The sequence below is a fragment of the Bemisia tabaci genome, chromosome 8 (genome assembly GCF_918797505.1).
Source record: "Bemisia tabaci chromosome 8, PGI_BMITA_v3".
NCBI lineage: Eukaryota > Metazoa > Arthropoda > Insecta > Hemiptera > Aleyrodidae > Bemisia > Bemisia tabaci.
In genome coordinates, this window is record NC_092800.1 from 16,809,310 (window position 1) to 16,826,023 (window position 16,714).

A 16,714-nucleotide genomic window follows, 5' to 3' on the forward strand; every position below is an offset into this window, starting at 1 on the left:
ACTTTATTTTTTTTTCTTTACGTAATATAATTTTTCTTGGATTATTTCTTTTTCATTTATTTACTTTATTTTAATTTTTTTCCTTTGTTTCTTTACTTAATTTTAATGTTTTACTCGTACTTTATTGTTTTTTCTTTACTTAATATTATTTTTCTTTGATTATTTATTCTTTATTTCTTCCCTGTATTTTACCGTTACTTACTTTATTTTATTTCTTGCAATTTTTTATTTTTTTACTTTAATTCAGTCACTTCATTTCAATTTTTATACTTCATTAAACATCTCTTCGTTGTTATTTATAACTGCATTTTATTTATCTATTTTTTCTTTTTTTCTTTTTATGTCGAGAATCAATTCAAAATTTTCAAACTAGGATTATTTTTATGATTGGCTAAAGGGCCTCTAGCATTGGACAAATAAGCCCAGGCTACTTACTTGAACAAGTGAGATTATGTAGAATAGAAAATAAAAAACGCAATAGTGTATTTCCTTCGGAAAATACACTAAAAATGGACATATATAGTGCATGCCTAGCCTACTGGTAACCCTGGTTTGTTTAGCTTAACGACAGCATACAATTGACAAGAAACATTGTTAAAACATTAGTAACAATTGATTTATTTCTGCCATTTCCTTGGAATTTTGAATGTAGAAAAAAAATTGATTTTGAAAACTATTATTAGTACCAGGGGCCTTTGGCCGCTACGCTGCCGACAACCAATGCGGAAGAAAACAACATACGTAAAAAGTCGTAGAACTACGGTGTTCAAGTTATCTCGGAGATGAATGGATTCAAATACCGTCAATGTTTTGTTTTTGATCAATGTTTTTAAAAGAATACACACTGTTATTCTAATGAGTTTCCGCAAATTTTCCTGAGTGATTTAAAATAGATAAAAGAAAATTTGAATTAAAACGCACAATATCCGAAATCTAAGCTCAGATTCGGCTTCCTCGTGAAAAATCGATGCAATTTTATTTTATGTATCATATGTCACCATATCATGAAGGAAAGAGATTAACGTAGGCGTGTGGATTCTAACATATCAGTCCGACGTGGCAACATGGGTGATTCGGAGTGGGTCAGCTGATGAGTAAGAAGAAGTTTGTTTTCTCGGAAACGGACGAACCAAATGCTTGGCGCCTGGCGCCTGGCGGCGTAGCTCAAACGTTTGAATTCTGTGCCTACTTCCGCATACCGGCCGGCTTTGATAGAATCTTTACGCCTACGATTACCCTCTTTTCTTTATGTTATGGCAACATATGATACATGATATAGCATCGATTTTTCACGAGGAAGCCGAATCTGAGCTTAGATTTTGGGTATGATGCTTTTCAAGTTGAATTTTCTGAATTTGAAAATTTAAGACGGCGGACGTGGCCTAAATTGATACATCGGCTCCCATTCCATCGATTAAATTCGAATTTTTAGTCTAATTTCGAAAATTCAAAAAACCAAGGTGGCGGGCGTGGCCCAAAACTCTATCTCGGTTCCTGCTCGTCGGATTTTCGTAAAACTTGGTGCCAAGGGGAGGGGGGGGGGAAAGAAATTTTCAAACACTGCAATCGATATGCCGCAGGCAAGTAGTAAAATTAGGCATTTTTTCAAATGCCTAGGCAAATAGTCAAATACTAGGAGGTGGAGGCTATGCCCCCTGACCGCTACGCGGTCAAACCCCCTGAAGGCGTTATGAGGTATACTTTACTTTTAGAATGAAATAATTTTTGGTTTTGATGAATATTTTAGTTCGTTTTAATCCGGTTTTTTTAAATCAGTGAAAAATTTAACATCGTCCGAGTTTCTAAATTGTTGTAATAAATGCCCTTTAATTATCATTAAAACCGAGCAGAGTCAAGAATAATTAATTGCGCGAAGTCATATAGTTTTGCGGCGACTTTACCGTCGCCCGAGCCAGGGACGGGAAAAGGAGTACGCTCCACGAACATGATATTACACGCTTATCAGTCACACAAGGTGGGTTGAATATGAATTTTTGAAAATTTATCAACATACTTTCCCTAATCATCCCATATCTGATTGCTTTCTTTGGTGAGGTGACTCAATGTTGGTAAAGCGTAAAAAATTGAGGGGGCAGACTACTAACAAAATACTTTAATTGAGATGGTGACCTTCATAATCTGATCAACAAGTTTATAATTTGCACAAACGCATTCTGTAGTTCAATGAGCCCACTTAACCGAGTAGCATCAACCAAAAACAAGATAGGTGAAGCGCAAGCGCACTCTTTGGTGCAATGAGTCAACTTGATGGAGCAGTTTACCATCAATTTTGTCTCGGTGAACAGATTTGTAGCTAGTAGCAACTAATTGAAAATGATTGATTTCCCTAAAGACGTTGTGGATAATACAATGCCGTTGGTCATTCTATCAATTTTTTCATGTATACGGCACCAACTTTTAATTAACAAAACCAAGATGGTTATCCGCGCACAGTCATTTTTTCCGTGTTGTTGCATGGGATTTCTTGGAAATATAACTACACATTCATCTCCCCTACAAATTTATTGCCTATCCGAAAAATTTGAAGGCGAACTGCAAATAGACTCACACGTCACACATAGTCTACTATATTCTATCAAAGATGGTACGAGTTGGTTGTATGTTTCCTGGGTTCTCTGTTATCAGTTTGTTGCCTATTGAAAATGTTGGATGAACTTCAATAGATCTACTACACATGCTGATAGATTTTTTGTCAATAGGCTTGGGATATCGTTCATCGAGTTTCCGTGTAGGCTTGTTGCATATCCGGTGAAACTGAAGGCGAACTTCCAGTGGACGCTATTTATAGAAAAATTTATGCATCTGGGGAGGTTCCGAGGCGACAATAACGCAAGAAAATATTACGTGGGTTCGAAGGTAATGAACAAGAGGAAGACTTTTTGCAAACGATTTATTGATGGAGAAGAAAAATTTACATGCAAGGAAAACCTTAACGCAATAACATTGGGTGATAAATCGTCGCAAAAATCAACATTGAAATTCCTACACGATGGCATAAGGCGCTCAACATGTTTGAAACAGTCTGAAGTCAGATTGTGAGATTTGCTATACAGAATCGTGTTTATGAAAGTAGAATTAACTCAAGGATAGAGTTTCTTTTTACTTTTCTATTCTTTTTAATTCTCTATTTTAATTTACCGCATTCGCGATTGACTCCATGTAAAGAGAAGTAATTTATAACGTGATTGTAAAAAAGCCTGGGTCCTATTTCCAAAATCTGATTAAAGCGGGCTCATCTACGGACCATCACCTGTCAAATGTCGCAAAAATCATTGAAATCGGCCCAGTAGAACGCTCAAACGAACTGTGACACAAAATAAAAATTTACATTGTTTAAATGGGAGAAATCGCAACTTTACAACGTAACATAGGAAAACCTAAGTCATATTTTCAAAATCTGAAAAAAGAGGACTTATCTTGAGACAATTGCCTATCGATAGTCGCAAAAATCATGAAAATCGGCTTGGTAGAACTTTGGAACTTAGCGTTACCAGAGATTTTAGGAGGTTTCGGAGCTTATAGGATAGATATTAGTTGCCCTGTACACGCTCAAGTGTTTTTACGGATGAGCCAGGAATTGCAGTTTCTAATTGCTGCAAACCTCAAATCGGTATATTCTCTAGGTTTCCAAAAAAAGGGGCAACTTTGAGAGGGTATTTGCAATCCTTAGTAGCAGAACAAATTTTTGTTTTTCTAAAAAAAGTATTAAAAAAACATATCTGTTATCTAAATGATCGTTTAATATAAAAAACGTGTAACGCTTCATGTAAAAAAAAAAAAAATCAAAATTCAGACCTGACCATAATATATGAAAAATGATAAAAGCTAGATAAGGTACTTTTTTTTACATACAAATGTTTTATTTTTTTATATAACGCATGCATACGAAAGTGTTAAAAGTGAACATTTTTTGTAACTATTATATAAAAAAATAGGTCATCATTTTCGTGAGCTTTTAGCGAATTAGAAGAATTTTTAATATGTTTGCGAAAAGCTCACGAAAATTATGACATTTTTTATATAATGGTTACATAAAAATGTTCACTTTTAACACTTTTGTATGCATGCATTATATAAAAAAAAATTAACTTTCGTACATAATATTTATCATTTCCTTCTATGGTTCTGCTACTATAGGGATAGTGAAAGGAAAACGCAACGAAGTTACTACTCTAGTTACCTTGAGTAAACAATTTAGGTACAACTCGTCCTGAAGTTGCGACTGATATACGAATGAAAATCTAGGAGGTTTGCTGTTCCCTGATTGGGACAGGGATCGTAGCGATGGAATCCTGATGCTGAGCTTGAATTACATTCTGATCTATGCATTAAGCTCTAATGCATCCAGTACCTCTTGCTGCTCAACCTGTGTCCTCAGGAGTGATTCATGTTCAATCCGTAACCTCTCGATTTCCAAAGATTTTTCAATGATCAAAGACTGAAACAGGTAATAACGATAGGATGAAAAAATTATCACTAGGACGAATACACTGCCGTGATAGCGAAGAGAGCAGTAAGTGCATATCTGTATGAGCCACGGTTAACACATGCTTCTAAGTGTCATCAAGGTTCATCCACTTACTGCTCTTTTCGCTATCCTGGCAGTACAAAGGTTTACTTTATCGCCGATGAATTTACGGAAATGCGTAGATTGGTTGTGGTGCGTGTTTCAAAATCTCGGCTCCCTTGTAAAATTGGCAATAGGAGCTGTGCTTCAAAATACCATAGGAATTCTTATATAGCTGGCTGTAGAAGGCGATAGAAAATCATATAGCTGACTGTAGAAAGCGAAGGAAATCATACAATCGGACCATACGAAGCGATAAAAAAATATACAGTCGGGCTATAGCTCCTATCGCTGGACTATAGCTCCTATCGCCGGACTATAGCTCCTATCGCCGGACTATAGCTCCTATCGCCGGGCTATACAATTTATCGCCTGGCTGAAGCTTTATCGCCGTCGGCTATAATAGGCCATAAGAATTTGTATAGCCGGCTATAGAAGCTATGGGAAATCTTACAGCTGGCTGTAGGTGTATACTATTTTGAAACACTCATACTGTCAATTTTTACCAGGGCTTTTTTTTTTTTTTTTTTTTTTTTTTTTTTTTTTTTTTAAGAAAAAAAACGGCGACTAAACCAACATCGTGGCTTGAAATTTTCGCAGAGTATTCCTTACATAGAGAAGAAACATCGCACCGAAGTTTCCAAAAAAAGACGTTTTAAATTTAGCAGTTTTTCCACGTTAAAAATGACGTGTACCAGGAAGTCTGCAACGCCGCAAACCGAAATACACAATTCTGAAATTTTACCATCTGCATGCACCTGGGAACGTCTGTAAAGTCAAAGCATCTGAAAATGTAGGTTTTAAAGACTTCCATTCACTATTCATGTCCTGAATCTGGAACTTAAAGGAGAAGTACATAACGACGCGGTTTAATTCGGTAATCACGTATCTCGTTTGCGGTGTCTGAAAGTCTCCGCCAGTATGTTATTTTTTTTTAAAGGAGAACAAATTGGCATCATTCCTTGAAAATTCTGCAGATTTTTCTTCGCACAGAGAAGAAAAATCACGGCAGTTTTAAAGAATTGCCGTTGAGTAGTTTTCCGTTTAAAAAAAAAGTATGACAGGAAGTCTGCGACGTTGCAAACCGAGTTATGTGATTGCCGACTTACACAGTCGATAAGTAAAAGTTTCCTCAAAAATAAATAGAAGATGGACACATTTGATAAAATTTAAATGTTCTTACGGAGTTCTTCCCTAGCGTGACGGTGGTATAACGGTCTGATGATTGGACTACATGTTGCCATTAGGAACTACAATATTTCGCTAATTCAAAAACACTTATGTGCATAGGATTACTAATGATGCATATGTTGCTTCTAAACTAAGCAACGGTGTGTAGTTCCTAAATGCAAAGGGTAGTCCAACTACTGAATTGGTATGCACATTGATTCAGCGCAGAAGTGCCATGGAAAAAATAATTATATAGGGCTATATACCTGCAACTCCGATTGAAGGGTTTCCCTCTGCTTTGAGAGAGACTGGATGTAATTCCGAGATCCAATCGCTTTCAGTTTTTCCTTCTCCACGTCCTCACCTAATTTCTCAGCGGCACCGATCAGATCGTCCACCGTTTTTTGAAAACTTGTCACGGCTTCAACAAAATGTTAGAATATTAATTGAGAGGCTAATTTTGATTTTTTTTTCTTTCAATAACGTATTTATTGACATCTACACAGTCAGGGGCCTCAATGTCGAAAAAGTAAAAATGGAATATCAGTAGGGTATGAGCATGATATTTAGTAGAGATCTCCAGAAAAATTTCCTCAAACATTTTAGCTTGATAAACTATCAAAAATTTCATACCAGTCTGGAGCTATGACGGCTTGAATTCAGCGGCGTGGCGTGTTTTGCACATTTTGATGACTTCAGTCAAAAATCATCACCTTAACTAACTAAGCGTTTCAACATTGCGTGGTGCATCAAAATTTCAGCCCTCAGATTAATCTTTTTGAGGAGCCAAGCTATGTCTATTATTTTTAAAAATACTCGCAATTTTGTATGTGCTATTTTTGAAAACAAATCAACTACACAAAGCAACCATTTGTTGCTTTTTTAAGCGTTCCCTTCTGTCTAATTGTTGGGGGGGGGGGAGAGGTTATTGAATTGGTATCAAATATTTCAATTAGACGTATTTAAATTAAACAGAACTATATCGATTCTGACACGAGCCCTATCATAAATGTATTCTAATGGATCTCAGGGCTCATCTCAGAGTGGTCATCTTCCTTTGTCTGTAAAAATACGTCCAATTTGTCAGAGCACAGCGAGCATTATTTTTTTTTTTTTTAATTCAATTTCCTTTTTTATCAGGACCTTTGATTATGAAATGCTGCTCTTTGGAAAGAAAATTGAACTCAAAATTAAGACAAAGTAAAAAAAAACTTCAGCGAAAGAGTTTCATTATATTCGCGAGAGAGATGGAAATCAATAGCTAATAGTTGCGTTTAATGAGATTTTGAGGAAAGAAAAGCGATGACATTCAGAGAGTAGAAAATACACAAATAGTAGAAAAAGAACACATTTTCACCATCAAGAAATTGTCCCGCTTCATTCTTCAGTTGCAGGGTTTTATCGAAAATCTGAGGATCTAGAATATGAATTTTGTTAAGCTCGTCAAACACAATGCCCTCCATCCTCCTTCAGTTCAACAGCCGTAGCCTCCTAGAAGCAGTTTCAAAAAAAAAAAAAAAAAAAAAAAAAAAAAAAAAATGGAGATAAAATTTAAAACCTGACGAAACGATAACGATTTTTAAGGACATCTTCCGTACCAGAATTTCAAATTAAAAACTTTTAGCTCAAAAAAAGTTGAGTGAATGTCAATTAAATGAGGACTTTCAGTTAGGAAAACTCAAATTTGCGTTATAGATATAGATGTCATTGTCATTGCTACGTAGGTAGCCATCAACCCGTGCTTCGCAAGGAACGCAATCGCATGCGCTAATACTGCCGTGCTGAGGAAGAACGCCATGAGAACATTCGAGAGTTGCCAAATTTCCCTCAATAAAATGTTTATTTTTAAGGAGAGTTATGAATATTTTCCCTTAAAATTTTCAGACACTTCAGATCAAATTACAAACAAAATTATCTGAGAAAGTGAGAAATTGGCAGAAAAATATTCAAAAAAATTTCTGAAAATTAGTGATTTGCCAGAGGAAATTTAACAAAGCTTGAAGGCTCATGAGGCATTTTTCCTTAGCACGGCAGAATCTTGGCGAGCTTTAATCCAATATAGCGATAGAGTTAGACCTACTTGGGGGTTGATAAAATTGCATCATGCATTCAAGTCTATCGCACTTTCACGTCATGAGCCTGGACGAATTGATTTACCTAAGAGCAAGAAATATACGATTCATCGTAAAAGTCAAAATCTAAAAATTGTTAGCACCTAGCTTTGGAGACTTAAACGCAAGGCAAGAAAAGTTGGACAAGTAATTTTTGTCGTAAGGGGCATTCATAAAATATACACCGCTATACAATTTCGATTTATCGACCCCCTTCATCTCCTCCTTGACGCTTTTTCGACTTAAGACCCAGCCCTGTTACATGTAAAAACGAAATGGCGTAACCTCTTTTTGACTTTCTCTAAGAATTTTCTCAGAATACCTATTCTTCAAACTGAAAAGAAACTTAACGAGCATTATCAAACATTTCTGTTTATTAATTTTACATGCCTAAAGCAAAGTATGACAGAAAATCTTCAACCTTGAAACTTTGAGACTGATAACGTTAGAAAAGCAAATGGACCACTAGACAAGTTACGAATTTCAGCATTCTGATACATGCTAATCAACCAAAATTTCACGTAAAACACGATACGCACAACGAAAATTACATAAATTAACTCCTTACGAAGCTATTTAGTGATTCTTGATGCGTGAATTCAAACCACCCGCTCATGAAAACTCAATGCTCTACGTGATTCACATCGAGCGCTAAACGTTATCATGGCAGTCTCTGCTATATAAAAATCTGGCAACCTCAATCTTGACACTCTGGCTCACCTATAGCAAATTGCTCGTAATTTAAACAACACGTGGTGGGAAATGTATATTGCTTGACTGAGAGGCTTGCTGAAACCGTTGTAGTGCTCGATTTGACTCACGTAGAGCTTTGAGTTTCTTGTGAGCGGGCAGTTCAAATTTCTCGTAACCAATGTGAAATAAAAACGTTAATATCCTCTTTAGGAGTTGGTTTCAGTAATTTTCGTTGCACGAATCGTGTTCTACGTGAAATTCTTGTTAAGAAACATGTATCAGATTGTTTAAATTCGTACCTTGTCTAGTGGTCCATTATGGAGTCATTGATTTGGGGAGAGGGGGGAGGGGTGAGAAAAAACTGAAGAACACAAATTTACCGAAAAATATTTGTACTCCTGAGGCTTAAATGTAGCGAGACAGAACACGCAGGATTCGGAGACTTAATTGACTAAGTCTCAACGAAACTATCAGGATGGGTAACGTCTTACGGTCTCTGAGAGCGCTAAAAACTGCTCCTAGTGCTCCTGGTTCAATTCGCCAGGGCAACCCTGTGAACGGTCCTCCTCCGCGGCGACTTCCCCTGCTTTCTGGTTAGTTTCGCATTCACCTGCGGTGCAGAATTCATCAGAAAATCAAAATTTTAAATTTTATGCAAGAATACTCCACGATAAGATAAAAAATATGCATTAAAAGAACAACCGTAAAAAAGTAAAAAGTGATGCAGGAGACAACATGGATTGAGTAAACCGGGATTAGTCTAAGGAAATCAAAATCCAGGATCAAACGCTGTTTGCAGTACAGAAAACTTTCTAATTGATTAAGCCAAGCCGCAGCTACGGTAGTTTGAAAATTTGCACATTGAAAAACGCAATTTTGAGCCAAAAAGGGTCCAGACTTTCAATTTTCTATGTCCTTCTTGGAAATGTTAAAACTATCTAGTGCGACATACAAAAAGAAAAAAATTGTCCACGGCAAATTTTCAGAGGGTACAAATTTCCGCCCTCTGTTGACACAAAAATGAAACCAACGTATTCTTAAGAACACCAGAGGTTCCCGTTCAACATCAAAAGCTGATATTTTCGATCTATCTCGAGGTGTATCGCTCTGCCAAAAATGTTAACTTCGTGGCCTCTTTCCTCTTGCACGTCAAAATTAGGTACTCAGATTTATACATCGGGCATGATCGGAACAAGGGGAACGGGCTCTTCACCCAACAATGTCCCTAGATCCCCCCCCCCCCCTTATGAAATGCCCTTTCCTCCCCCCCCCCCCAAAGTTCCTCATTCCGCTTATGAACTTGAACACTCACCAGGAACCGCTTCTTCATTCGCCTCCGTGCTTTTTTTGAGGATATTCCGCACGAATCTGGGCAAAAGGTCGAGGTCAACCTCTCGCATCACCGGACGAATCGGACTCTCCGAACACCGGTCATCGCTCCTGAGCCGTCCGCCCTCTGACCCGGAGGTCAACCGGCTTGCGAGACGCTCAGTTTCCGGGCTACCACCCCTGGAGGTGAAACTGGCGCAATCGTTACCGGTGCGATCGTAACTGGAGCAGCCGTTACCGGTTCGATCGTTACCGGTGCGATCGTAACTGGCGCAGTCGTAAGCATCTGAAGTTTCGGCCTCCTTACGACTTGGAACGTAGGAGAATCTCTTGAAATTCTGACGGTAAACTCGGGGGTCTCCGGTTGTTAGATACCCGTTTCCAAAGGCTCCCGGGTCAACGCATTTGGTTCTAGCTGTCTGGTGACATTCGAGGTTTCTAGCCCCCGCGTAGCCGCCTCTAAAAGACTGCTGAGCGCAACGAAGGTTCTCCGCACGGTCCGTCTCAATTCTTTGCTCCCTGAGCGGGTACTCGTAACCGCTTTGCCAGTTCTGCAGGGGCATATGTGGGATGTAAAAATTAAATTTTGAAGATCCATGAAGGCCGAGAAATTTTGCTGAAACGCCCTACTCTACTGACATAATTACGGCTTATTTTTCAATATTTGAGGCAATTTCTCTCTTTACTGTGCACTGTCAATTAACTGAGGCGTACTTAAAATATATTATTCGGTATCTGTTCCAATTTTGAAGTGTTCAGATTAAAGTTCTGAGAGTTTGCTTAAGCCGGATATCGATGGCTACAGTGCGAGACCATGTTTCTCAGTTTGCGACGTTGCAGACTTCCGGTCATACTTTATTTTTTCTTTAGGAAACTAGTCAACGTAACTTTTTGAAAACCTCCTTGATTCCCCTAATCTGTTCGTAGATTAAATCTGTATATATTTCAAGCCATAAACTTGACTTGTTCTTCTTCGAAAAAATAAAGTAGGAGCAGAGGTTTTGGAGGAGGAGGAGGTTTGGAAAAGTCGCAAAAGGTTTTAGGATATAATGTTCTTTATTATTTAAAAAAAAGGGCCCTGGTAAAAATTGGCTATAGGAGTTGCGTTTCAAAATACCATAGGAGTTCTTATAGCCGACTGAAGAAGGCGACAGAGAATCATATAGCTGGCTGTAGAAAGTGGAAAAACTCATACGGCCGGGCTACACGAAGCGATAAAAAATTATACAGCCGGGCTATAGTTCCTATCGCCGGACTTTACACTTTATCGCCTGGCTGTTGCTTTTTCGCCATTGGCTATAAAAGGCTATAAGAAATTGTGTAGAAATTCGTGTGCTTTGTAAATCCTTAAGTTTGTACGGAATCACCATAATATTTACAAAACGCACATTATATTTTCCTTTACTACATATTTTTTGTCATCAATTAAAATGAGAATAATCCATACTGAGTGTGAAAACATATCAAAGTCATGAGTTGAAAAACGCTGACTCCACGAGATTAAATATTAAAGCCTAACACAAAGGGGAGCGGCGGCGCACTGGCGCCTACAAACCTAACAGGGATACCTCACGCATTGCGCAATGCGTGAAGTATCCCTTTTAGGTTTGTAGGCGCCAATGCGCGTTTCGCGCTGACTGCCCGCCCGCCGCGCCGCGCCGCAGCGTACCACGGCGCTTGAAGCAACTATTTCACACCAGAGGTATTGCGCAGTATCATACGAAATTCAAGGCGCTCCAACATATTAGGAATGGCAGGCATCCTTCAAAAGTGCGGAGCTTTCCTCGCAAAATAAATCAAGGTACTACGGCCCAAAAAGAGAGCGGTAGTCCCAAAACTCACTAAGTCCTAGCATCCGTAAGTAGTAACGTTTAGCTTACACTTTATCGCCATCGGCTATAAAAGGCTATAAGAAATTGTGTTGCCGGCTATAGAAGCTATTGGAAATCTTACAGCCGGCTGTAGGTCTATGGTATTTTGGAACACAGATTTTATTGCCAATTTTTACCGGGGGAGGGGGGGGGACACGGGATGAAATGAAGCACCTTGAATTTCAGTTGGGCTGATTCTTATAAAATCTATCTAGGTAACAGAGAAAAAATGAAATTTTGTCAATCTAAAGTGAGGAATTATTTCGTTCGAATTTAATTTTTGTCTTTAAAGAGCCAGATTAATCTATGAATAGACTCTAGATGGTTAATAAAGATGATTTTAAATCTGATGTCTGGCAAAGTAACCATACGTGTAGGTAGGGTGGATATTGCTATCTAATCCTTTCAACACAGAAAGACTGCGCCGCTGTCTGATAAATCCCAAAGTTTCAGCGTTTTTTGGATATGAGCCCTGAGTGATGCCGAATGTAAACGGACACGGTGGCGACGAAGTTCTAGACGTGTTAGGAAATCGTTGGTTTCTAACTTCTGACCTAAACTCGCGATAAACTCTGATAGATATTTTAAACAACAATTGCACTTCTACTGTCGGTATATCATTCATTTCTGCCTGAAAAAGGCGAATTCTTCAAGCTGAGGTTTGTTGACATTGGACTTGGAGAACTCCGTGAAAACTGTGAAACTGACGAACAAGCAAGAGAGTGGTTTAGTAATAGCAAAACTCCTCCCGTACAGATACTCTATAGTCTGTTCGAGATGGGAAGAACCGTGTAAAGTCGGAATTAATTGCACTGTGTAGAAGCAAGGGTAGCGTTCGAGCCATTGTCCGCGATGAAGCACCAAACCAACCCTGGACCGTGGCGCACCGCACAGAGGCTGCTGGCTCCTCATGAGTCGCTTGCCGCTCGGCGCCTAGCACAGGAATTAGCGGCTCCAGGTTCGTATCCCGGGGAAAACCGCCGCTCCGAGGCCCATAGCCTCCTATGCGGTGGCTGCAGCGTGCGCGAAACATCGAAAAGTGACAGTTGACGAGGGTCGAGACACCCCCACCTTGCAAAATAGTGCTAATTATTCCGACTTTCCACGGTTCTTCCCATCTCGAACAGACTATAGTGCCTAAAAAATTATGAATTTCGAAAATTCCTCGAGAGAAGGGGTATTGATAATAGGGGCCGTTTCTGGGCCCACCCTGAATTTCCTCAATTCTACGATTTTTGCTCTTTAAACGTCAACTTTTTATTGAATTCATCATGATTTGGCCATCATCGGTCTCTTTTTGGGTCTAATACTGGCCTAAACAAAGGACTAGTGGCCGCGGTTTTGGCGGAAAGTGCGGGTCCTGCGGCTTGCGGTCGAATGTCGAAAAATCTGCATTTTTCGCCAAAATCGGCCCTCAGACCCATGTTTAGGCCAGTGCTATACCTGAAAAGAGAGTACCTACTAGAAAAGTGAGTAGTACTAGACTCGAAGTACCCGAATACCACAAATGACCCAATTATGATGCATTCCACAAAATACATATCAACGATGTAAGCCCGCAACCACGTATCTCGTTTGCGGTTTTTATTTTTTTTGAAGGATAACAAATCGACATCCTTCCCGAAGTTTTCACAGAATTTTATTCGCACGAGGAAAAAAAAGTCACGGCGGTTTTTTAAAAAATTGAGCACTCGTAGTTTTCCATTTAAAAAATAGAGTTTGACAGGAAGTTTGCAACGTTGCACACCGAGCTACGTGGTTGCGGACTCTACACTGTCGATATATGTAGGTAGGCCTCCATTGAGCAAAAAATCGCAGAGTTTAAATAATTGAGGGTGGGCTCATAAACGACCCTAGTCAATATCCCTCCCTCTCACAATGGACCACTAGACAAGGTACGATTTCCAGCATTCTTATACATGTTTCGTAACAAAAATTTCACGCAGAACACGATAAGCACAACGAAAGTTACCGAAATCAACTCCCTACGAAGATATTTAATGATTCTTGATGCGTGAATTCAAACCACCCGCTCATGAAAGCTCAATGCTCTACGTGATTCACATCGCGCACTAAACGTCTATCATCACAGTCTCTGCGATATGAAAAGCTGGCAACCTCAATCTTGACGCTTTGGCTCAGCTACAGCAAATTGCTCATAGTTTGGACTACACATGGTGGGAAATGTACATTGCTCGATTGAGAAGATTGCTGAAACCGTTGTAGTGCGCAATTTGACTCACGTAGAGCTTTGAGTTTCTTGTGAGCGGGCAGTTCAAATTCCTCGTAACCAATGTAAAATAAAAACGTTAATATCTTCGTTAGGAGTTGGTTTCAGTCATTTTCGTTGCGCGAATCGTGTTTTGCGTGAAATTTTAGTCAAGAAACATGTATCAGATTGCTTTAATTCGTACCTTGTCTAGTAGTCCATTCATGGAATATAGTAGGTAGGAATGAATTTGATAAAATTTTACGTTTCTATACTGAGGAAGAAACTCGTATCCTCGGCGTTCTTCTTTGTACGCGTGCTCATTGCTCGGAGGTCGAAGAGGTTGAGTTCTCACGAATTCTGGTTTAGCTGGTTGCTGGCTTCTTGCGCCCTGAAACCATCTTGTTCCCGCGTTTTCTACTCCATTCCTCGACCAGTTTGTGAGAAATTGGATGTGCGGATCCTCTACTGGTCCGGGGATTTCCGATGCACTATTTACGTGGAGATCACTCTCCTCATTGAGGTTGGAGGTATCTCGTTGGTCCTGGTGCATTAAAAACACACGGTATAAGAGTAACCAGAAGCAGGGATCGGCCAGAGAGTTCGGTGCATCCTCCCCTCTCCCCTATTTCAAATTTGAACCTCTCTATGGAGGAGGTCAGTTTTTGAGATTTATGGGAAAGTTAGGAAGGGATCCTCCCAACGCCAGATTTTAAGGCCCGGTTACACCTGCCAGTTACAATCGCTTGTTGAAAGTGGAACACCAATACTGCCGTGCTAAGGAACTAGAGACCTGTGGGAAAGATGGGGTGTGCTTATAAAAGCTGCAGAAGAAACAATGCAAAAGTGGGCGTGACTCCTTTTGGAAAAATGGAAAAGTGGGGATTGACCTTGAATCACAAGGAACTCCGCGCCAAAATATGCTAAATTATGAGCCGCGAGTATGTGGCAAGAGTGTCGTGGACAGGGCTCATGAGAAAGAGCGTCAACGTTGATCTCCTCGTCGCCGTCGTCGCCGCTGACGTCACAGGCGCTTTATAATTCCCATTCATTTTTACGGCCGTCAACTTTAACGAGCGCACTCCTTCTTTCCTACCCGTCTCTGGTTCCTTTTAGATCAAATACATCAACATGACCAAACAGGTTGTCTATAGTACGGTCATGTTGCCAGGATGATGGAAGAGAGGCTGCCAAAGGAATGCTTAATTTGGTTCCTCCTGGGAGGAGATGAAGGGAACGCCCGGTGATAGGATGGCGACAGGGGGGTCTAAATGAAATAGTGCCAACTCCTTGACGGGTTGTGGGAGGGCCGGGTGCGGTGGCGGTTAGACGTCGCAGAGCGCCAGAGAGCGCTTAGATAGTGACTTTTATGTATGTATTACTGATATTGGAGTCTCTGAAAGTTTCAAATAAACATATTCACAACTTTTCGGTGATTTAAAAATTTTATTGCGGGAAATTTTGCAGCGCTCGAATCCTCTAACGAAGTTATTCCTTATCGTGGCAGCGTTGTACATGTATGGCAATGCGCAAAAAGGAACCAACTTTCTAGCAGATACTACAGGACCAACGTATTTGCCCTGAGCTCCCTACACATATAGGTATTTTTCTACTAGAGGTCAAAAAGTCGGTTCTTTTTAACGCAATGCAGAATGCTGTTCAGTATTATAATCTGAGTTATGAAACGATTTATGTATTTTACCGATTCAGACACTCTTTGTTGAGATGGATGCTCCTCAGGGGCGGGTAGTGAGAAAGAAATTCTGCGTTTCACTTTTTTCGCATCTTTCAAGTCATCACACGCTGGGCACTTCTTGAAGCAATTTGTAAAAACAAACTAAAGAAAAAGCAAGAATGGAAAAAAGGGGAAAAGTTACCATAAGACTCAAATTTTTTATACATGCTCGCTGCATCGTCAATTTTTTACGTAGGTACTAAATTCTAATTTTATCCTCGAGCGTAAGAAAAGAAGGAGCAACCGAATCTGAACGCATAAGTGAAATTTTAAAATGTTCAAATGAACTAAGCGTTTCTTCGCTATGACTCATCGTTTTCGAGATAATAGGGATTGAATGGGGCGCGGGTGGGCGCGAAGGGGATGGGAGGGGTAGTGGCCCCCAGGGAAAGCGTTTTTGGAAAAAAAAAATATACCATAAAAACGTCTTTTTTGACTCAAAGAATCGACTCCTTCAATATTCGTACTTAATCCTGGGGCACTCTGTATAATAAATATAGGACTATTTTCTGTCTTTTGGTAATTTAAACTAAAACATTCTTTTTTATGAAGGTCCTCCTAATACATTATTCATGTATGACGCTGAAAACATTTTAGGTTTGTCGCATTTGATTCAAGTTGAGAAATAAATTTTAAAAAAACCAATAGGAACTTACTCGACCGAAGGAAAAAATCTTGTAAAATAAAACATCATACAAAAACAATGCAGCGAGACAACCGAAATAAACATAATTGAACAAGATAAAAATCTTCATCACCGGTTGAGTGGAATTGTTCGACAATTTCTTGCAGGCTTGTTTACCGATAAAACCATCATGGTAATTAAATAAACAGGGAGGTAGAGGTCCTCTTGCCATGATACACTGATTCTAGACATTTTTATTTACAGCATGGCCCAAATCTTGATAGCGCGGAGAGAACACAGCGTGAACAAACGCTTGCATCGAAGTGAGTACACAATTTATAAACAAAGAAAAGATCTGAACTAAAAATTTAGAAACTGCGAAG

General features: G+C 39.4%; 2 protein-coding genes across 4 annotated transcripts; both read right to left on the bottom strand.

Moving 5' to 3' along the window:
- Window positions 1-3,225: 3,225 nt before the first annotated feature.
- IFT20 (intraflagellar transport 20) lies at window positions 3,226-7,893 on the bottom strand. Its single transcript, XM_072303747.1, has 5 exons — window positions 7,839-7,893; window positions 7,116-7,249; window positions 6,025-6,179; window positions 4,202-4,459; window positions 3,226-3,325 (listed from the first exon to the last, which is right to left on the bottom strand). The coding sequence occupies exons 2-4, from the start codon at window positions 7,219-7,221 to the stop codon at window positions 4,343-4,345; spliced, it is 378 nt and encodes a 125-aa protein (XP_072159848.1). The 5' UTR covers window positions 7,222-7,249; window positions 7,839-7,893; the 3' UTR covers window positions 3,226-3,325; window positions 4,202-4,342.
- A 1,049-nt stretch (window positions 7,894-8,942) lies between these two features.
- Window positions 8,943-16,714, bottom strand: LOC109044634 (uncharacterized). Of its 3 annotated transcripts, none has more exons than XM_019062458.2 (5): window positions 16,465-16,714; window positions 15,674-15,808; window positions 14,237-14,515; window positions 9,875-10,442; window positions 8,943-9,172 (listed from the first exon to the last, which is right to left on the bottom strand). In XM_019062458.2, exons 1-5 carry the CDS (start codon window positions 16,561-16,563, stop codon window positions 9,081-9,083), a joined length of 1,173 nt encoding a protein of 390 aa, XP_018918003.2. In that variant the 5' UTR covers window positions 16,564-16,714; the 3' UTR covers window positions 8,943-9,080. The 3 variants fall into 3 exon arrangements, with proteins under 3 accessions (XP_018918003.2, XP_018918002.2, XP_072159847.1); XM_019062457.2 differs by having other exon boundaries at window positions 16,363-16,714; XM_072303746.1 differs by lacking the exon at window positions 14,237-14,515 and having other exon boundaries at window positions 16,363-16,714.

Bases quoted from the DNA above. Each gene is read 5' to 3' on its own strand.
- IFT20 (XM_072303747.1), bottom strand. From the start codon at position 7,221: ATGGAGGGCATTGTGTTTGACGAGCTTAACAAAATTCATATTCTAGAT. The intron at 6,180-7,115 runs GTGAAAATGTGT...ATTTTGTTGAAG, and splicing joins AGCGGGACAATTTCTTGATG to CCGTGACAAGTTTTCAAAAA. The intron at 4,460-6,024 runs GTATATAGCCCT...TACCTGTTTCAG, and splicing joins CCCTTCAATCGGAGTTGCAG to TCTTTGATCATTGAAAAATC.
- LOC109044634 (XM_019062457.2), bottom strand. From the start codon at position 16,563: ATGGCAAGAGGACCTCTACCTCCCTGTTTATTTAATTACCATGATGGT. The intron at 15,809-16,362 runs GTAAGTTCCTAT...CTTTTTCTTTAG, and splicing joins AGATTTTTTCCTTCGGTCGA to TTTGTTTTTACAAATTGCTT. The intron at 14,516-15,673 runs GTAAAATACATA...TTAATGCACCAG, and splicing joins AACAAAGAGTGTCTGAATCG to GACCAACGAGATACCTCCAA.